We start from the raw sequence: 23998 nt of genomic DNA on the forward strand, positions 1-23998 counted from the left end.
TGTTGAATGAAACACATGTTTAACCAATAGCCGCGAGTACACGGTATTCATATTATTAATTGAACATATGCCTGGGAATGAAATGTTTATTTCAGATACACAACAGAAAATTACACGATGACTAGCATAAATCAAAATAAATCACAACAAAATATCTAAGCTACATCGCCAATTACATTTTGCTACTACATGAATATACAATTTTTTTTTAAAAAAAGCTAAAGAAAAACAAATAACAGAGCAAAGCAAAATACTGTTTAGTACCTCAATGTATTACAATCCAAATCAAAGCTGAATATGTAGTGAACTTGAAGTAATAATTCATAAATATCAACAGTTACGATCAATTTTGAAAGATGTACTAAAGTTACAATTATAACTACTGATTTATACATACAATGACGTTTATTTGAAAATTAAAATAGAATTTCAGGAATAGTACTGCACTGTATTGTAATGGTAGTATTAATATGGGTAGTAGTGTCATTTCCTTTCCAGAAGTTAGTTACAGGAGTTGGAGCCTATAAATAGTGTTGTACATCTTGTAGTTGAGATTATGCATTACAAATATATGAAAAATGGAACTTGTTCCACAATTCTCTCTCTCCTTTCTCTAGGGTTTCTCTCTCTAGATATCTGTCTTCTTCTTCTTCTTCTTCAAGTTTCTATCTGACTATATCTCTCTCTACAAGTCCGACTCTATCTCTCTATTGCTGCCTCTAATCTGCTGTCTGTTTCTTTGCTCTATCTACCTGTATCTCTATTGCTGCCTCTAATCTGCTGTCTGTTTCTTTGCTCTATCTACCTGTATCTTTCTCTAAAACCACAAAAACTACAAAAATACATTGAAACTACCTCAAGAACCACTGATTTCTGACAAATTAAGGCTTAATGATCTTTTAAGCCTTAAGGTTTGCACCAATATACTTATCAGCCCCACTAGTTCAAAATCGTTCCTTTTTGCACCTGAGAACGACAGAACGTCTTTTTACCCTTGGACCGGTAAAAAAACGGTGTAAACCGGCCGGTCCAAGGGTAAAAAGATACATTTTCAGTACTTCAGGGGAAGGTACGGTTTTGAAGTACATGGTTAATGGGTATATTGGTGTAAACCTTAAGGCTCAAAAGGTTATTAAGCCACAAATTAATTTCAGGAATAGTAGTGCATTATTATTGTAATGGTAGAAATGAAATGGAACATCTTGGATTATTTTCTCTGCAATAATCTACTTAATATAAGTGCACTACTATTCCTGACATTGATTAATGGTGGCTCACACGCATATTATTATTCAGAATAAAATTGAACATCTTTGATAAAGTATTATTAAATTAATTAGCAAAAGCAACAGAATACTACAAATGCATTAAGACGAATCTGAAATTAAGAAGTTCAATAGATTATCAAAGCATTACAACACTGCAGCAGTTCTCCAGCTTAAGCCAAACAATTCTGTCCAACCAGCAGAAATTTTAAACTGAGACTAGAGCAGTGGTCCAAGATCTCTTCCTAGGTATAATAAATTAGCGCAATCTTTGTTATTAATATCCTCCTCCCTCTGGATGGGTTCCATTCCATCAAGACAAACCAGGCTCTCGACATGGTAATAGGTTTCATCCCAGCGTGGCCTTAAAGCATCCATTCCAATTGTGTGGCAAAGGCTATCAGTTTGGAGGTTATATAAGAAAGAGCGCCTACAATCATCATAGTTCCATCCAACAACTATAATCTTACCAGCATCCTGAAAACACCGAAATATGCACATATTTGTACTTTGCAAACTAGTTGGAGCAGAAGTATATATATTAATCCAATTAGCACCATGGCTCTTCTCATCCAGGGCATATACATGAAACATTTTTGGGTTTGAATTCTCAAAAATTAGGACAGCAAGTGAATCCATGAAATTAAAAGGATGCACAGTAGTGTTCTCATTGGTGACAATCTGTGGATACGAAATCTCCTTATACAAGCCAGTGTGAGGATCAACTGTGGCAATAACATTACTTTGAAATCGTTCATTCCAATAATCAAAAAATTCCTGGTAATTCTTCGACCAGTATGGGATACCCTTGACAATAACAGTACAATTAGGTTGGGTGGTAAAATACGGAAAGGGAGAAGAGGTAGCAGCCTCTATCCAAGAATCCTGGTTAACAGAGTACATCTCAATGCGAGAGGAGGGCTCCTGAATATCGGTTAAAACAGAAACAAGCCTAATGATCCTGTAATCATTAGTCAAGTAATCAAAAGCTAATCCAACCGACGAATACTCACCATCGTTTTTTTTATAGGGGAGAAGGGGAATTGGTTTCCAGCGATTAATCGCAGGATTCCATAAAGCGAGGAAACGCGTAATCGATTTACAAAACGTGGAAACACAGACAATGCCGTTAATTGAACCCGCAACAACCAATTCTTTGAATAAGTCAGGAAAGTTATTACGGAAATAAAAATAATCAAGTCTCCGAGCGGCAATTGAATTGATATCGACAAGTGTGTGGGGGTGGTGATTGAGGCGAAACAAAGATAGAGACTTACGACGCAAGTGCTGACAAAAAGCAATCAAGAGGAAGCTGCTGGCGTTGTTTTTGTTGCGTTCGAAGTGCTTTGACGCAAATTGGGGGTGCGTGATGAGAGCCTTCCATGACTTGCAAACGCGCCTTATATCCCAAACGTACCCTGCTGGTATTTTCATCAGTATCTCCTCTATCATCTCCTCCGGCAGAACCATTGTAGATTTACGAACTGATTTCATTGAGAGCTCATATTCATCTTTTAACGGGGCTATGGTTCAATTATTTATAGATACTACTACATCGTTTTCTTTTCTCCTTATCCTATTAGGGCTGCGTTTGTTTCACATAAAATTACTTTTTTCATGATTTTTCGATCTCGTTTGGATTTTGAAAAATATTTTTTTGTAATTTTTTTTATGTGTTTATTTGATTAGAAAAGTGATTACTTTCAGTAAATAACTTTTTTTTTAAAAACGGGAAAATATTTTTAGAAAAATATATTTTCAAGGAAAAAAAATTCTAAAAAATTATATTTCTAGAAAAATATTTTTCAAAATTAAATTATTTTAACAAACTAGAGCCTAGAATTCTATAAGTTTTCTTTCGTAGTATGATAAGTGGTATTTATACACACTTATAGGCCTTCATTTCCACTTAAATTGGTTGATTGTACTTAAGTGTGTAGTGTCTTTTGATGTGTTTTTAGTGTTTTTCTGTGCAGGTCACGAGTTGAGGTGATGAAGTGATTTTCTATCATTTTAGGTTGTTTTTGGTGCATTATTCGCAAGAATAGAGAATTATGGATTCACCGCGACTTGGGATTTTGTGGGTATATCTTCTACAAACCCTCACGAGAGCACACTCGTCCACTAGAGCTATCTAGGGGTTTAAAGGGCTTGTTGCATATGCTAAATGCAACCGTGATCACCTACGGAAGTGGTACTAGAAGCGAGGAAGGACATGCACGCGAGAAAGAGCAAGAAACGAAGAAACGGGGCCACTGTCACAGACAGTAGCGCGCCCGCGCTACAGGGCAGCGCGCCCGCGCTATCCTCGGGTCAACTAGCGCGCCCGCGCTAGAGTAGCGCGGTGGCGCCCCACTGAAGCTTCCCGGGCCGATTTTTACAGCTTTTCTGATGGATTTTCGCAGCGGCCGAGGCCCGGTTGACTTAGTTAATGCATTTTATTTCTCGTGTGTAAAAACCCTAGCCTCATAGTAGTTAGAATATCGAAACAATATCATAGCTAGTTTTCTTTTGTAATCAAACACATTATCAGTTGTATTGGATCGTTCTTCGCGAGGAAGTGACAGTTTCGAGCGGGATCGTGAACATCAAATCTGTAACGTGTGATCCTTATTATTATTAATTCAAGCATTTTAATTCAATTCAATTCTTGTCTTTTATTTATCATGTTTTCATTAGAACCCATGATGTCGATTAGTTCGATTATGAACTAACCGCCTTCATGGGATTCTAATGGATTTATCGATGAAGTCTAGTAACGATTATAATTACGTGATTTTGTGACATATGTTGATTGCTTTGCATGAGCCGTGCTTATTCTTCTTAGAAGCGTAGCTAACTTCTAAGTTGCGTGTTAATTCTTTCTGAAGCGAGAGTGGATGATTGAATTTAGAACTATGCCATGTAAACATAGGATTATGTGAATGAAACATAATTTGTGGTAGACTTGAACTATTTTTATCACCCTGTGTAATCACGATAGATGATTTGTTATTAAACCTCTCTGCTTACACTACCGCTATAGAGATATAGGGTCTGAGCTTTGTTGGTGTCCATGAGATTTCTGTCTTAATTGCGGATTTTGATTGGTATGATACGTGTGCAACGAGAGTTGGCATGTATTACTTCCGTGTTGTCTGATTAGGATCAACAGTCGCATGTTAATCAGTAATTTCAATTCTAGATGAATTCGATAATGAAGTTAGAATCCCATGTGTTTTCCTATTCTGAATTTGATTAGTAATTTTAGTTATTAGTATAAAAGAAACCAATCCTTGTTAATTGTCTTAGCAGTGATAATTGATCATACATTGTTGCATAGGTGCGTATTCTTAATTCACCAGTCTCTGTGGGATCGAACTTAATATATTACTTGTGATCACGTGCGCTTGCGTGTAGATTTCACCGAACAAGTTTTTGGCGCCGCTGCCGGGGACTCGGTGTTAATTAATTAGTTTATGCACTTGTCATCAGTGTGCATTAAAATTCACTGACTAGGATTCTATTCTCTTCTCACTTTTCTTCTTTTCTTTATTTCAGGTACTTGGATCGCGTTTATACTAACGAGTTTTCGAACCCGTAAGAAGCAATGGATTCATCTTTTTCTTCTGATTCTGAAACAATGGATTATGCTAGGACAGCAGTTGGTGAGGCATCCCGTGAATTTTCTCGTTTGAAAATCAATGATAATCAGGCTGACACAATTGAACCAGCAATATCCGCCAGTGGCATTCGTATCAAGCCATCAATCATTCTCAAGCTGCAAGATACCATTCAATTTGGGGGTTCTGTTCTTGAGGACCCAAACCTACATCTAAGGAATTTCGAGAAATTCATTACTGCATTGGACTTCAACATCGGACCTAAAGATCTAGTGAAGCTGAGACTCTTCCCATTCACGCTACGTGATGTAGCACGATCGTGGTTTATCTCTCTCTCGGCAAGCACTACTAATAGCTGGAACAAGTTGGAGAAAATATTCTGTACAAGGTTTTATCCTCTAATCAAAGTATCAGCTATCAAAAACACTGAAGGCAAATTCTCTCAATTCTCGGGAGAATATCTGTGCCTAGCGTGGGACCGATTCAAGAAGATTCTCGAAAATCTCAAGGAAGATGACATGCCCCCGGGAATGGCAATTAATTACTTCTACAGGGGTCTAAACAATCAATGTAGAGCAGAGTTAGACGTGGCAGCTGGAGGAAGTTTGTGGAACAAAAGCTTCGATGATGCTTACGAACTGATAGAGAACCTGGCCGCTGCTGAGCACAAAGATCTAAAGTGGAAGATTCCAAAAGAGGAAGAATCGGAGGAGGATGAAGCGGTCGAAGTCACTCAGGAAGTCCAGATGACTAATTGGCACAGAATCAGAGCTCACTCAGACTCAAACTTTAATGCATGTGGAGACACTTGTCCTCTATTCTCTGCCAGTGCGAGTAACCAATCTGCAAATCAATCACCTGCTGATTCAACACTGAATGAAGCACAGTACCGAAGAATAATCAGGCGTATTGACGTGTTGGAGGAACGAATTGGTCGCTTTGCTGATATACTAACGGATTCTCTTGCTGAAGCGTTCTTGGCACTAGACGTCAATGTTACTTGGGATTCGTTTGGTTATGGAACGAGGTATCCTCCACAGGATACTTCATCGGAATCAGATTAGATCTGGACTTCACGTCGAGCTAACGACGTTAAACAAGCGCTTCGTGGGAGGCAACCCACGCATTGGAACCACATTGTACCATTGTAAACCTCAAAAACACAAAAAAATCGAAAAATTCAGCCTCCGGCAGCAGACACTAGCGCGCCCGCGCTAGTGTCAGCGCGCCCGCGCTAAGTTTCACAGCGCGCCCGCGCTATACTTAGCGCGGCCGCGCTACTGACTGCTGGACAGGCGGATTTTCTCCCAAAAATTCTTTTCTTTTCGTTTTTAAAAGCCCACAATCCTAATTTTGCATGCCTAGCCCGAAATACATCCCATAAAACCCTAACTCAGCTCTCAAATCCTTATATAAACACAAAACCCATATCCAAATCCCATTATAATTCTCTAAACCCTAAATATATATACACATCCATACACACAACCTTCATCCAATCTTACAAATCCACTACACATAAACCTCTTGCAACCCTAAATCTCTACCAATGGCACCCAAAAGAGCCCGAAGATCACAAGGAACAAGCTCACAAGCCCCCGCATCTAGCGATTCTTCCTCGATGGGTGAGGTTGAGTTCACCTCCGATGGAGCACGATCCGAGTTTCAACGGCTTATGAATAAGTCGTTAGTTAAGGAGAGGGGATTCTTACCCACGGCGGAGGATGGTGAGCTTTTGAACATGGTTCAAGAGCGGGGTTGGGAGTCTTTTTGCGAGGCTCCGGAGGCGGTTCCCTTGGCTATTATTCGGGAATTTTATGCTAATGCCAAGGAGAATCGTGATGGATTCACGGTGGTGCGGGGAATCCGAGTTGATTATAGTGCGGATGCGATCCGCCGAGTTATTGGGGGGCGTGCCAGGCGCCGTAATGAAGAAGATTGGGTGGTCGAGAGGATTGGGCGTGCAAAACGCCGGTTTGATGATGATCCGATTGATTTTGAGAGGTTGGTGTATGACATGTGTGTACCGGACACGCATTGGAAGATGACTGCACCTCCTCTGCCGGCACATGTTTCTTTTCCTGCAGCCGCTCTGAACCGCTATGCGAAGGCATGGAATGCCTTCATATGTGCTAATATCATGCCATCTTCACATGGGCATGAGGTGACAGTGGAGAGAGCTATTCTGCTCTTTGGGATTGTCTCGGGCAAGTATATTGATCTGGGACATGTTATTCATCAGGGGATTCTGAGGTTTTTGAAGGGAGGAACCACTGGTGCCATTCCATATGGCACAATTGTTACGAAGCTCTGTCGATCGAGTGGTGTTCGTTGGCCATCCAACGAGCAATTACAGTTGCCAGGGACACCTATTGATCATTCGGCGATCAGTCGGATGACGGAGTGGGATGGAGGAGTTCCCCACCCTCGAGGCCTCGGGTACATATATGATGAGGTGCCAGGGGGACGTCCAGAGTTTGTTAGGAGGGAGCAGCCTAGAGCTTCTGGAGCTGGTACTTCACAGACGGAGAGGAGCTCCGAACCGATGGGAGATGCTCATTATCGCCGCCTAGCTAGACGGATGGATACCATGCACGACATCCACCAGAGGTTTGCTCTCGATTTGACACAGGCTCTAGGCAGTGCTTTCCAGGCACAGGGGGTCACAGTTCAGTGGCCAGTATTCGGAGCAGGGATGCAGTATCCTCCACCTGATTCACCTCCAGCAGAGGAGGGCGAGGACTCGGACTCCGAGTAGGTATGTGGGCGCTCTAGCCTTTTTATCACTTTCAATGGGGACATTGAAAATTTTAAGTTTGGGGGTGGTAATCTAAGGAAGAGCATATTATTAGATAGTTTTTTTTTTATTTATTTGCATGTGTTAGTTAGTTCATATAGTTCACGTTTTTTTTTTTATTTTATTTTGCTTTGATTATTTCTCACGTTTTCTTTCTATTTTTCTCATATTTTCTTTATGTTTACATGTTTATTGGTAGTTGTCGTAGTTAGTATCACGAGCATTTGCATGAATTATGAAGTTAAGCCAAGTTAATTGCCTATGATGAATTATGTGCGTAGTTCTTGATTAGTAGTTTCAATTGCAATGCTAGGTTAGTACTTGGAAATTGCTTGTGTTGGAAATTGTAATTCACATATGTTCTTGAGATAGGATTTAGACGAAATTCCATGAACTCTAGGATTGAATTGAACACCCTTCAGCTTAGGTCTGTAAATCTTAAGTTTGGGGGAACTGAGGAGTAGATATACCTTTCTAAAAAGAAAAATATAGAAAAAAAAAATAGTAGTAAATAAATTCACTAAAAAAAAAAATAAGTGGTAGAATTAACTAGGTTGAGCTCATTAGTACTCGAGTAATTAAGTCTGAGGGGACTTTGTGCCTAACAACCTAAAGCCCTTCGTGGTTTGGGATTGTTGACCCAACGCTCGCTACATGGGTACTAGTGCATAAATCTTTAGGGATCTCAACCATTGCACGGTTAAATAAACCACTAGAATAAAGTGAATAATTGGTGTGTGAAGTCTTGTGGTGTTCGTGACGCATTTACACTGCGAAGCGCTCTGACCTTAGACCGAGCAATTAATCGCCAATAGAAAAAAAAAAAGATATATATATATAGTGAATAAAATAGAAGGGTGTGGACATTCTTTGGGACCTTGGCTTTTAGTTGGACTTGAGTGACGGGGTGTTAGTTTAGACTTTTACGATTCTTGATTGGGATTCTGTGGGAGTAGTAGTTTTTGTCTTGTCTCAATAAAAGAGCATGCTTGCACACACGGGCACTCCACACTTGTAAATAGAAGAGTGATTGACTTGGTAGCGAGAGAGATGAAAGTCGAGAACATTAGCACAATCTGAGGTATTAAAAATTGTCAAGGCAATGACTTCATAGTTTATTCATTCATCACGTAGTTGCATTCATGCATTGCATAGTATTATTGTTAGTGTCGTTGACGCTTGAGGACAAGCATCAGTTTAAGTTTGGGGGTGTGATAAGTGGTATTTATACACACTTATAGGCCTTCATTTCCACTTAAATTGGTTGATTGTACTTAAGTGTGTAGTGTCTTTTGATGTGTTTTTAGTGTTTTTCTGTGCAGGTCACGAGTTGAGGTGATGAAGTGATTTTCTATCATTTTAGGTTGTTTTTGGTGCATTATTCGCAAGAATAGAGAATTATGGATTCACCGCGACTTGGGATTTTGTGGGTATATCTTCTACAAACCCTCACGAGAGCACACTCGTCCACTAGAGCTATCTAGGGGTTTAAAGGGCTTGTTGCATATGCTAAATGCAACCGTGATCACCTACGGAAGTGGTACTAGAAGCGAGGAAGGACATGCACGCGAGAAAGAGCAAGAAACGAAGAAACGGGGCCACTGTCACAGACAGTAGCGCGCCCGCGCTACAGGGCAGCGCGCCCGCGCTATCCTCGGGTCAACTAGCGCGCCCGCGCTAGAGTAGCGCGGTGGCGCCCCACTGAAGCTTCCCGGGCCGATTTTTACAGCTTTTCTGATGGATTTTCGCAGCGGCCGAGGCCCGGTTGACTTAGTTAATGCATTTTATTTCTCGTGTGTAAAAACCCTAGCCTCATAGTAGTTAGAATATCGAAACAATATCATAGCTAGTTTTCTTTTGTAATCAAACACATTATCAGTTGTATTGGATCGTTCTTCGCGAGGAAGTGACAGTTTCGAGCGGGATCGTGAACATCAAATCTGTAACGTGTGATCCTTATTATTATTAATTCAAGCATTTTAATTCAATTCAATTCTTGTCTTTTATTTATCATGTTTTCATTAGAACCCATGATGTCGATTAGTTCGATTATGAACTAACCGCCTTCATGGGATTCTAATGGATTTATCGATGAAGTCTAGTAACGATTATAATTACGTGATTTTGTGACATATGTTGATTGCTTTGCATGAGCCGTGCTTATTCTTCTTAGAAGCGTAGCTAACTTCTAAGTTGCGTGTTAATTCTTTCTGAAGCGAGAGTGGATGATTGAATTTAGAACTATGCCATGTAAACATAGGATTATGTGAATGAAACATAATTTGTGGTAGACTTGAACTATTTTTATCACCCTGTGTAATCACGATAGATGATTTGTTATTAAACCTCTCTGCTTACACTACCGCTATAGAGATATAGGGTCTGAGCTTTGTTGGTGTCCATGAGATTTCTGTCTTAATTGCGGATTTTGATTGGTATGATACGTGTGCAACGAGAGTTGGCATGTATTACTTCCGTGTTGTCTGATTAGGATCAACAGTCGCATGTTAATCAGTAATTTCAATTCTAGATGAATTCGATAATGAAGTTAGAATCCCATGTGTTTTCCTATTCTGAATTTGATTAGTAATTTTAGTTATTAGTATAAAAGAAACCAATCCTTGTTAATTGTCTTAGCAGTGATAATTGATCATACATTGTTGCATAGGTGCGTATTCTTAATTCACCAGTCTCTGTGGGATCGAACTTAATATATTACTTGTGATCACGTGCGCTTGCGTGTAGATTTCACCGAACATAGTACACTGGTAGATTTAAGAATTTCCTGAGATAAAGCTCAATATTCAAATGTCGGTTATGCAAGTATTTCAACAATCTTTTGTTCATCTACTTCTATATATTAAATGACAAATAATCATTTTAATGATCGTAAAATTACTATTTTATTCCTAAAAATTAATGATTCTGAAATTATTTTAATTCTAAGCAATCATTTAAGCTATCTTTTCTTCATCTACTTTTACTTCTTTATATATATCAAATGACAATCAAGACAAAAAGAATTATTTTAATGATTGTGAAATTACTATTTTATCCCTAAAAATTATAAAATTACAAAACTAACACCTTTTATAATTCTAACTAAAAATAGGTTAAATTTGATTTCAATTAGGATGCAAATCATCTAATCAATTTATGTTACAACCACTTGTACTACATTACCCTTTGAGATTATTTTAAAAATCTTATTAGATAAGTCATGTATTCTTCATCTTTGTTCTTTTCTCTTAATATTTTTGTTTTAATTTGAGGTAAAATAAAGACTTATTTTTTATATGTATAACTATATAGTCAACCATCATTTTAAATGTTAAATATTTTTTTACGATTAAATATCACTTTTTTATTGATTGTTATAGTTTATAAAATACTATGTCGCTTCTGTAGGACAAAAAAATTGAAGTAAGTGAAATCTTACGTGTCAGAGGCACTACTTAAATTTTTATATTTTTTTATTAATTTTATTTTATTTTATGTTATATTATTTCACCATTTAAATTTATAAATACAATATTAATTTGTATTAGTTGTGAGAATCGAATCATTAACCTCTTGCTAGGAAATTCATGTTATAACCTTGTGACACAATGAATTTTGAGTTTATTTTAAAAACTTAATTAGATAAATCACATTTTCCCAACCTGGTTCATTATTTAAGTATTGGAGTAAATAAATGTTAATTTAAATTATTTATATGACTCCTTGTTTATTTTTCATAAGTTTACGTATAATTATGGATTCAATTTCACTTTTGACTAAACGGATTCTAACTAATCCGGTTTAAACAGATTAAGAAAATTAGATATGTGGTTGAATTTAAAAAAATAATATGATGGGGATTGGTGCGTAGTGTTAATAATATGTATGCAATAATAAATAGTATGTGTTTGTTTTTTACTAATAAAATGACGGGGATCGGTGCGTAGTGTTAATAAAATGTATGCAATTTAGGTGCGTTAACTTTTAGGGATAGTATTGGGCTTGGTTCGGAAGTTTCTTTTGTTAGGAATATGTTTGTTGAGGTATAAAATGTTTGCTTTCAGTTGATGGAGGGATGGTAATGGTACTAATTATGATATACTTAGATGTAATTTTCTTAAAAGTGTTGGGTTGTTGGTATGTAGTAATATGTGTATTGTTAATATAATGTTGGTAGATTAACTGTTAGGGATATAATTGGGCATTGGTTTGAAATTTTTTTGGTTGTGACTTCTGAGTATGATTTGTATGATGTTTATGTTCGTGAATCTGATTTGCTTTTTTTTTTTAAGTAAACACAAGTAATGCTTGTTTACTGTTTAAGTTTAGAAATGCACGCTTGATATTAGGTGTGAGTGATAAAAAAACTATAGGACGAGCAAGGGATAGTAGTGGAATATTCACATGAACCAAGACAAGTAAATAATTGATAGCCGAATCGGTGGATTGCTTGGCCCCTAGAGTTCGTGAATTTGATACGAAAAAATCTGCGAGAATTCGTAGTTTGAGAAAAGAGCATCTCGTGAGAGTTTGTGGGTGCTGAAAAAAATCCTACGAGAAAAGGAAAAACCCTACGAGAGTTCATGAATATGAAAAAAAATTAAATGGTAGTTGATGACAAGACGAAAGCATGAAGTGACTTCCCAAACCAACGATAACTAAAAGAGAAAACAAAGATGATAGAGACGCGGTGAGGAAAAAGAATGATGGGCACGAGAATGAAGAAGATGATTACGACGAGGAACATGATTGAAGTAAGTAATCTATAAATCGAAGTAGATGATTCAACTTCTTTTATTTTGACAAATTCACGATTTTGAGTATCGTGAGTTTAAGGATATTAGCAAAATAGAAAGAGTCCTTAGTATATTATTATTTTCTTCTTTATTAATTAGGGATTTACTATATATATATATATATATATATATATATATATATATATATATTTGTGATATTGTAATAAAACTAAGGTTTATGCATGCAGAAATAATTTTGATATTGTAATCGTTGCCAATTGCAGGAACATTCTTTGGTCCAATTATCACCTTTATGCCTAATTTCTTTTGTTCTAAATATATGTAATCAATACATATTTAGTATCTAAGAGATAACTTCAAAGTTCAGTCACATCTACATATTATATTAAAATTACAAAAGCCCAAATGGATATAATAACAGTATAATCGAATTTAGAATAACTTATGTGTTACATTTGTTAAGTTCCAGTCGTACTAAAATCTAAAGGTCTCAGAGGAAGACCCGAACATGATCTTATACTCTTCAACATCCCCCTCAATCGTACGATTAATAACGACAATAATCAATTTACCAATACCAATACCAATATAAATATTTAAATTTAATAAATGGGGTGGGAGGACTCGAACATATGTCCTTCCATAAGCTGAACTCTGATACCATGTTAAGTAACCAATCACTCTAAAGCCTTATTGTTTAGTAGAACTTACAGATGGAACATGCTCATGCTCATCCAAGAATTAGTCAGGAACATACGCCTTCACACTATTGGGAAAAAAAGGATATTGTTGGCTGCCTTTAATATCTCATTTACGCGTACCTCCAGGAGTCCGTTGATTAATAGCTTCTTGTGTCTCGAGAGCGAATTTGAAATTCATGTTAGGTGATAACTCGGAAAGTCCTCTGGAAATACCTTCATACGTTCGTTAACTATTACAATTTCTCATTATCACGTCTTCTTATTCCATCTTTTTTTGGTAGAATTATCATTGATCACACACGGATATACCAGTTTAGTAGTATTAATACCCGTCTTTAGTCTCTGGAAAATTTTCCGATTTCCTATAATCACACTTTTGCTTCTTCTAGATCAGCGGATCCCTTAAACTTTAACAATTCCCAAACTAAAGATATTTAGTTATTCTAGCAAATTGACTCTATTGTGGATGCTGTTAAACAAGGCTTACAATGAGCAGTCGGAGAAATTTTAGCATTCTTCATGATAACAGGTTCACTTGACCCTCCGAAATCACAATACTGAACAAGTAGCTCTTCTGGGTGGTTTATAGATACTACCACATCTTGTTCTTTTCTCCTTATCCTATTAGGTCTGTGTTTGTTTGATAGGAAAATATTTCGCATGAAATTATCTTTTCATGATTTTTCATTCTCGTTTGGATTTTGAAAAAATATTTTTCTGGAAAATTTTTTATGTGTATATTTGATTTTCTGAGAAAAATATTTTACTAAAAAATTTAATTTAAAAAAGTGATTACTTTCAGTAAAATGACTTTTGCTTTTAAGAACGGGAAAATATTTTCTAAATTGAACATTTTTACATCATTTTTCGTAATATTTTCATATAGAAAAAAAAAATCCTGAAAAATTTGTTCCTAAAAATTTTGTCCTAAGAAATTTTCTCGATTTTCCCCAGATCAAGAAATTCTTTTCCAAAAAAAAATTTAAGAACTTTTTTAAAAATATTTCGGCCAAACAAATTTTTTATATGAAAGATGTTTTTCAGGAAACAGTTTCCTAGTAAATATCTTCTAAAAAAATGCTTCTAGGAAAATATATTTTTAGAAAAAAAAAATTCAAAGTGAAGTTATTTTCTAGCAAATAAACGGAATCTAGAATTTTATAATTTTTCTCTGGTAGAATCCTTGTAGATTTAGGAATTTCTAGAGATGAAGCTCAATATTCAAATGTTGGTTGGCCAAGCATTTCAACTATCTTTTGTTCATCTATTTCTATACTAACTTAAAGCCCGTGCGATACATGGATTAACGTGCATAGTTTTTTTATTTAATTAGATTGAATTTTTGTTAATATTATATTATTAACTTAGTGTATGTTGGTTTAAATGAGTAATTGGTTGATTATTAACCGTTATTATTATGTTTTATAAAAGTATTGTGCATGTTACTTTTAGAAACGAAGGGGACTTGGTTAGAGAAAGTAGAAAAATCAATATTTTTTAGTTAAAATAGATAAGTGGTTAATTATTAATGATTATTTTCTTATTATTCTATTTTATTAAATAGAATTGTCCGTGATATTTTTGGAAAATGAGATGTTTTTGGAAAAAATAGAAAAAATAATGTATTTTAGTTTAAAAAAGTTAATTGGTATTTTAGTTCTTTTATTTAATTAAAATGAATTTTTGTTAATATTATATGATTAACTTAGTGTATGTTGGTTTATATGGGTAATTGGTTGGTTATTAACCGTTATTATTATATTTTATAAAAGTATTGTGTATGTTATTTTTAGAAAAGAAGGGTACTTGGTTAGAGAAAATAGAAAAATCAATGTTTTTTTAGTTAAAATAGGTAAGTGGTTATTGATTAATGATTAATTTCTTATTATTCTATTTTATTAAATAAAATTGCCCGTGATATTTTTGGAAAATGAGATGTTTTAGTTGGGAAAATACAAAAAGTAACGTGTTTTAATTAAAAAAAGGTAATTAGTATTTTAGTTGAAAGAGTAATTGTTTAATTATTGTTAATAATATATTATACTTTAATATAAACTTCAATTTCAATTTGAATTAGATGACCGACCACCGACCGACCAAAATTTTAATGTTTCGTTTATTATAATATAGTATATAGATATTAAATGGCAATTAAGGGCTAAAACAGTCATTTTAATGATTGTGAAATAACTATTTTATTCTAAAAAAATATAAAATTACAAAATTACCGTTCTTTATAATTCTAACTATGTAGATTTAGGAATTTTTTTGAGATAAGCTCAATATTCAAATGTCGTTTAAGCAATCATTTCAGCTATCTTTTCTTCATCTACTTTTTACTTTTTATATATTAAATGACAACTAAGGGCAAAAAGAGCCATTTTAATGGTTGTGAAGTTACTATTTTACCCCTAAAAATTATTAAATCGCAAAATTACCACCCTTTATAATTCTAACTAAAAATAGGTTAAATTTGACTTTCATTAGGATTCAAATCATCTAATCAATTTCATGTTACAACCACTTGTGCTACATTACTTTTTGAAATTATTTTAAAAATCCTATTAGATAAGTCATGTATCCTTCATCTTTTCTCTTAATATTTTTGTTTTAGTTTGGGATAAAATAAAGACTTGTATATATATATATATATATATATATATATATATATATATATATATTCAACTATCATTTTAAATATAAATAATTTTTTACGATTAAATATCATTTTTTTATTGATTATTATAGTTTATAAAATACTATATCTTTTGTGCAATACTAGAAAATTTTAAGTAAGTGAAATCATACGTGTTATAGGCAGTACTTAAATTATTATATTATTTATTTATTTTATTTTATTTTATGTTATATTATTTCACGATTAAAATTTAGGTATATAAGATTACTTTGTGTTAGTTGTGAGAATCGAATCATTAACCTCTTGTTAAAAAATTCATGTTATAACCATTGTGACATAATTAATTCTGAGTTTGGTTTAAAAACTTAATTAGATAAATCACATTTTTCCCTCCAGATCCATTTTGTTTATTTAAGTATTGGAGTAAATAAATGTTAGTTTAAATTATTTATATGACTCCTTGTTTAGTTTTCATGAGTTTATGTATAATTATGGATACAATTTCACTTTTGGCCAAACGGAATCTAACTAACTGTACCCTCTTTTTGTTCGATTTAAACTGAATTAGATATGTGGTTGAATTAAAAAAATAATATGATGGGGATTGGTGGGTAGTGTTAATAATATGTATGCAATAAAATAATACGTGTTTATGTAAATAATATGTGTTTGTTTTTTGACTAATAAAATGACGGGGATCGGTGCGTAGTATTAATAAAATGTATGCAATTTAGGTAATTTAAGTGTGTTAACTTCTAGGGATAGTATAGGGCATTGGTTTGGAAGTTTCTTATGTTGGGAATATGTTTGTTGAGGTATAATGTGTTTGACTTCGGTTGATGGAATGATGGTAATTGGTACCAATTATGATATGCTTGGATGTAATTTTCTTAAAAGTGTTGGGCTGTTGGTATGTAGTAATATGTGTATTATTAAGACCAGTGTTCTAAAACTCGGCTGACTCGGCCGATAACTCGGACGAGTACTCGGACTTGGACTCATTTCCGAGCTGATTTCTCGTTACTCGGGTAATAATCCAGTTTTGAGTGTAAGTCGGGTCAAATCGGTCAAACTCGGATCAAAATCGGTCAAACTCAGATTATATATTAAAAAATCCAAAAGAAAATGAACAAACATTATAACCTAATTATTTAAAAGGCTTCCAAAATTCACTAATTCAACTTGCCATATAGGATATATCACAAAACTTACAATTTTCACTGTTCAACCATCAAATATGAACTAATTAATAATTTTATTGGTTATTTAGGTAATATATTTTAATAAGAATAAGAATAATATGTATTGTTTCGGTTGGTTTCAGTTTTGGAGTAATATGTAATTTATTATATGATATATATATATATATATATAGGGTCAAGTTCCGTGGAGACGCAACTTATCAAGAGACGAGAGAGACGCAACACCAGCCGTTGATTTCCATCAGTATACTTGCAACCAATACAGGGGCACGCTGGGGAAAAAAATTATACGCTGCTGTAATATGGAAACATACGAGCTGTATACGTCCCTTATAAGGCAACGTGAATATGCTACTGATTTAGAGATTCAATAATGGATTTTGTAATTTTGGAAGCTTTGTACGTCTTAATATATGATACATATATAACTCATAATCAAGAACAGAAGCGTTGAAAAGATTTTGCAGAGGTTTTGTAATATCAGTGTCAATGGAAGCTAGCATGGACGAACTAAGGTTCCGTTCTTGATTTTGATCTCATCGATTCACAGTTTTTTTAGGAATTTTTAATAGAACACTCTATAGAACCCTAACTCTTGATTTTTTATCTGGTTCAGGCATCCGAACGATAGCGAATAGTTGCAGAACACCGTAAGGTCCATGTCAATTCATCCTGAAGATCATATCTCAAGGTTAGTTGTGCTTCTTAAACTCTTTTTCAGAATCATCTAAGTATATAGTTGTTATTTTTCTGAGAATATGAAGTAGAACACCAACAAATTTTTTGTTCTTGATGTTTTTGCCTCAGCCACGACAAGCCGATTGTTAGAATCAAACCTAGTATGCTTGTTCGTGTGTTGTCGTCGTTGTCTGATGATCAAAAATCATAGATTTCTTCAACCGGCTTTGATTCTATAATAAGTTTCGGACTTAACGAGTACCCCGTGAAGCTTTCTAAATTTCTGTTATCATCTTTTGAACCAAATCCTCAGGTGACGCAGGGTTTGTTCTTGATTTTGATCTGATTGAATGACAGTTTATATACGATTTTCGGACAGAACACTGCAAGGAACCTTAATTGTTCATGGTTTTTTGATGTTCTTGTTCAGGGATAAGAACCGTGGGGAAGAGTCGCAGAATTTAGTAAGATCAGCGTCGATTGATCCTAACATTGTTTTCTCAAGGTTCGTGGTTATTCTTGATTTCTCTGAATCATGTTTGTAGACAATTTCGTTTAAAGAACAGTATAAAGAACAATGATTCTTCTTTGTTGTTGATGTTTTTTGTTCAGGAAAGAGAAGCTGATCGTTAGAATTAACCTTGTATGCTTTTTAATGAATTTGTCGTCACTGTTTGATTATCAAAAATCATGGATTTCTTCTACCGGGTTTGGTTCCATAATGAGTTTCGAACTAAACGAGTACCCCGTGAAGCTTTCTGAATTTTTGCTATCATCTTTTGAACAAACTCCTGCATTTTTAAGGATTAATTAAAAAAAATTGAGATAGCGGAGGAGGATGTACATGAAATTATGCATGGGTTTTCCTCTCTGGGGAGTAGATCAAGACGACCAGATGCTGAAGAGCAAGAAACGGACATCCAAAAAATTAAGAAGGAGAACTATATCTGGAAAGTGTGTGTGTGTGTTAGGCTTGTTTATTTCTTATAGAGAATCTAATATTATTAAGAGATTTGTATTAAAGTTTTATCATATCAAGTATTAAAGTTTTACCATATTAATATTAAATGTGTACATTAATGCATACATTTACAATCCCATGATATATGCATTGTATTTAATGATTTTGAAATTTAAATTTTCTTTACTAGTTTCCTTATTTATGTTTCTACGATTTGCTTGCTACTGATGAAATCCTTTCCATTCTTTCAGGATTCTCATGGGATTCTTACTTCCAAAGCTAATGTTATATTTTAACAAATAAAGCAACAACAGCTTAATAGAATTTTTGTTCTGAAATAATAAAATACTTAATATTATGGAATATCATAATGAATCTTTTAGAGATCAAATTTCTAAAACTATCACATATGATTTGAGTTAGTATGATAGCAATCAAAGTCATGAATTTTAAATAATAAAATTTTTGAATTTTTGTGGTTTAGATTAAACATGTTATTCTTAAATTTTCTGGTTCTATAAGAACACCTATAAGAACACTTATGAGAACAATACATATATAAGAATTTGCAATGGGAGAATTAACGAGATTAAATCCAGCAGCTTCTTCTTCATATATAGCCAATAGATCAATATACACAAAACAATATACACTTGATCTCCAGAAGAATCTATACCATAATAACCACAAAACAATGACCTATCTTCTCCTCATAACACAACCAATAGAAGACAAATTGATATTGTTATTGCAGTAGCCACCAACATCTGTCTTCAATATAAGAGGAGGCTTTAACCAGAGGACCATTGTAGTGTAAGTTGTATAAGATGAATAAGATCTTTCACAACAACAAAGCAAGAACACGCATACAAGCATAAAACATGTTAGAATCAATCGACAAAGATCTTACAGTTGTATGCGTATATACAACTAGAACAAGTTGTATGCGTATATACAACTAGAACAAGTTCAGGAACATTCAGGGATCCTTGTAGAAAATAAAAGCTTGATCAAGATCACTAAAACGCTGATCAATGTATGATTTCAATCCCTCAGAACATTCAGGGATCCAATCTTTACCAAGCTCTTGCATATCAACATCAAAATTTTCATCAAACCTATGGTGATCAAACACAGTATTGCTACAAGCATCTGTAAACAATAAAAAGAATGAAACATAATGGTCTAATCTCGTAGACAAGAATTCAGAAGAAAGTAATATATTATTAAGATACATAGTTCAAAACTTTCGCGAAAAAGAAATCAAACCAGAATTCGAATGCACTTCAGTGTTCCTGCTAGTGTTCTCCATCGCATAGAGCTCCCGTTCGAGGGCAAGCAAAGAGACAGCTGTATCGACGAAAAAAGGAAACAGATTAATTAGAGATAAGAATCAATCAAGGAGAGTGTTATTTGGTAAGTTTGTAATGAATCTTAAATCGATGCAAACAAATATACGTATAAAGATTTTTTTGTTTTAAAATCTTCCGTATACTGCCCTTAATCATTTTTAAATTGTATTTATACAGTACGTATAGTATTTGCTTAGATTACAAGATCAAGACTGATCCAACGGTCAGCATCCATGTCTCTCACGTCTCTCGCTTATGCCCCGTCTCTTTTGGACCAGCAGCGGATAGTACTGGAATGTGCACATGAGTCAAGGCACGTAAATGATTGATAGCTGAATCGGTTGATTGCTCGGCCCCTAGAGTTCGTGAATTTGATAAGAAAAAATCTGCGAGAATTCGTAATTTTGACTAATAAGTATCTCGTGAGAGTTCGTGGGTGCTGAAAAAAATCCTGCGAGAAAAGAAAAACAAATCTACGAGAGTTCGTTAATATGGAAGAAATTCTTAAATGCGTAGTTGATGAAAAGACGAAAGCATGAAGTGACTTCCCACACCAACGATAACTAAAAGAGAAAATAAAGATGATAGAGATGCGGTGAGGAAAAACAATGATGGGCATGAGGATGAAGAAGATGATTACTACGAGGAACATGATTGAAGTAAGTATTCTATTAATCGAATTAGATGATTCAACTTCTTTTATTTTGACAAATTCACGATTGAGTATCGTGAGTTTAAGGATATTAGCAGAATAGAAAGAATCATTACTATATTATTAGTTTCTGTTTTATTAATTAAGGATTTACTATATATATATTTGTGATATTGTAATAAAACTAAGGTTTATGCATGCAGAAATAATTTTGATATTGTAATCGTTGCCAATTGCAGGAACATTCTTTGGTCCAATTATCATCTTTATACCCAATTTTTTTGGTTCTAAATATATGTAATCAATACATATTTAGTATCGAAGAGATAACTTCAAAATTCAGTCACATATACATATGATATTAAAATAACAGTATAATCAAATTAAGAATAACTTATGTGTTACATTCATATAAGTTATTAAGTTATCATTACACATATTTGGCTTTGTCCTTGAATATCACGGAACTAAACGAGGTCCAAGTTTATTAAAAACTTCAGCATGTCATTTGGACCATATCCATTATTTGAAATGATACGAGACATATCGAAAAATTACATAAACTAATTGCTTCTCTTAGACTGTGTTAACTTTTACTGAATAGAATGATTTTGGACTGAATGAAATGCTTCATTCCGGACTGAATAATAAATAGACTTGTTTGCTTGAACCGAGAGAAAAGAGAATGGAACGATCCATTCCTATGTCATTTCTTCCTTTAATCAAATATTAACTTTCATTCGTTCTCTAAGAACATCTCCAATGGTTGGCACTCTTCAAGGGATGTCAACTTTGCCAAGTAATCAAAAAAATATATTTTTAATATCTCCCTTTTCCACATCAATTTTGGCACCCTTTTTTCAAAAAAACTTCAATAGTTGACAGACTAAGATGCCAACTTCATTAACTTTTGGGATAAATAAAATAAAATATAAAAAAATTTCACAAAATAAATGTATAACAAACACATACTAGAAATATAGTATCATATTCACAATTGGGGTCCACAAGAAAGTTGACACCCTATTTTATGCGATGCCCACTTTTGGCTAGGGATGACACCCCATGCCAACTTATTTGGCACCCCAATAACACCCAACACAACACCAATGGAGTGCTAGGAAGAGTGCTAAGCCACGTCATGCTACGTGGCGTTGACATTTCTCTTGACACCCCCAATTGGAGATGCTCTAAGAGCAACTTTGCCATATAATCAAAAAAAAAAATTTATTTTTAATGTCTCCCTCTTCCACATCAATTTTGGCACCCCCTTTTTTGAGAGACACTCCAATGATTGGCACCCCAAGATGCCAACTTAAATAAATATATAACAAAAATATATTATAAATATGTACTATAAATATAATTTTATATTCATCATTGGGACATAAAGAGATTGCATGGCACCCTATTTTATGGGGTGCCAATTTTCGACACCCCAAATTGACATCCTATTTCAACTCACATGACACCCCAATGGCAACCAACAAGTTTAATGAGAGTGCTAAAAAAAATACCAAACCACGTGGTTTTGGCACCTTTCTTGACACCACGTATTGAAAATAATCTAACGCGTCATATAGTTTGCTTTTCACTTCCTGCGTCATCTCTCTTTTCAAATTAATTATCACCTCACTTATTTGTTTTTCCTTTTTTTTTTCTATGTAAATTCACGTACGTGTAACGTGATCAAACCCTTAGACTTCCTTCGGAGAAATCACTCCTTAGACATTTTTCATTTCTTGATAATCACTTTTTCCCCCAAAATTACAATTTTAGTTTTATAATGATATTTTTCTATTTTCACTTAGTAGAATTATTTGAAATAAATATTTATTTCTTTAATAAATAATCAGCTAGTTATATTTTGTAGAGTATGATATATATTGCTAATGAAAAATACCTAGTTATAATAAAAGTAAATACACATGCATATTTCCCTATTTCATTTTAAATTAATGATTTAACCATTACTTTAGTTTAGAAAAATCCATATATTTTTAATACTCCCTCCGTCCTTTTTTAGTTGTCACGTTTGACTTTTCAGTGATCAAATTGACCAACTTTTGACTAAGGATTAAGATTAATCCGTTTATAATTTGAAAAAACTGAAAATTACATATTAAACTAGATTGAATGTAGTTTGTAATGATATAATTTTTTTAAATATTTTCAATCATATAATATATATAAATTGCAGTCAAATTTTGGTCAATTTGACCATCAAAAATCAAAATATGACAACTAATTAGGGACGGAGGGAGTAAGAGCAAGTCCAATAGGTGTGCTAAATCAAGTCTTAAATCCAAAAATAGGGAATATGAGAATTGATATAGGGAGTACTATTGGAGCTCATGTGCTAAATCTTGTGCTAAATCACTAAGACATATTATTTTATAATATTTTTAGGGAACCTCTTAGCATAGTGTTGGACTTGCTCTAACAGCCTAAATTCCTTCCGAAGATCTTGAATGTTTAATAAAACATATACAAACACGTCCAAGCTTGTGAGTTATTCTCATTTTCTACTATTGTTAATTTAAAATATTTAAACAAAATAGTAAAAATAATCATTCCATTCACTTTCAAAAATTTGGAAAACCAAACACACAATTGAAATGATCATTCTATTTCATCACTTACCCATTTCATTCTGATTCTCATTCTACTATATTCGAAGTGAACACAACCTTGTTGCAACAGCAGCAACAACTTTTTTCTGAAAAACAGTTAGAATACTATTTGGTAAATTTCAAAACAGTTATTCTGAAAAGTATTTTTGACGAGAAACTGCTTTTAGAGAAAGTAGGTGCCCCATGCTTTTAAAATAAACTGCTTTTCAGCTTTTGCGGGAAGCAGTTAGTGATTTCAGTCTCAAAATTCATCAAAAATATCATTTTATTTATATTATTACGAAAAACATAAAAAATAAAAAATATTACAAAACAGTTATCTGATTTTTGCAACAACACTTTTTTTACCAGCACTTTTTCTAATAATACAACAATTTTTATCGGGAATTCCAAACGGAGCTTTGGTGTTAGTCATGTTGGGCCCATTTCATAATTTCATGTATTTTCAAAGTATTAAATGTTCAATTGAGGGAATATGTATTTTGTATATGGGTAGCAGACTTAAAGTAAACCTTGTTCAGTAAAATGCATGTGCAAGGCATAAACCTTGTATATTTAAAGTCATTGATCTTGTCACAGCTGTTATATTAGATAAGATTATTGGTACATCGCAGCATAATGCGGATCTTGTTGCTGGAGAACAGTGTATGGGAGTTCCGATAAACAGCCCTAACCTAAATGCAGATCTGCAGAAAAAGTTTTATACTTAACCTGATGCTCGGTGTTGGTGAAATTAAAATCAAGATTGATTTGCAATGAA

General features: G+C 34.0%; 1 protein-coding gene across 1 annotated transcript; it reads right to left on the reverse strand.

Moving 5' to 3' along the window:
- Positions 1-1379: 1379 nt before the first annotated feature.
- On the reverse strand, positions 1380-2822 carry LOC108214310 (putative F-box/LRR-repeat/kelch-repeat protein At1g11620). Its single transcript, XM_017386244.2, has one exon. It carries the CDS (start codon positions 2757-2759, stop codon positions 1485-1487), a length of 1275 nt encoding a protein of 424 aa, XP_017241733.1. The 5' UTR covers positions 2760-2822; the 3' UTR covers positions 1380-1484.
- Between the last annotated feature and the right edge of the window lie 21176 nt (positions 2823-23998).

This window comes from Daucus carota, chromosome 3 (assembly GCF_001625215.2).
Source record: "Daucus carota subsp. sativus chromosome 3, DH1 v3.0, whole genome shotgun sequence".
Taxonomy (NCBI): Eukaryota; Viridiplantae; Streptophyta; class Magnoliopsida; order Apiales; family Apiaceae; genus Daucus; species Daucus carota.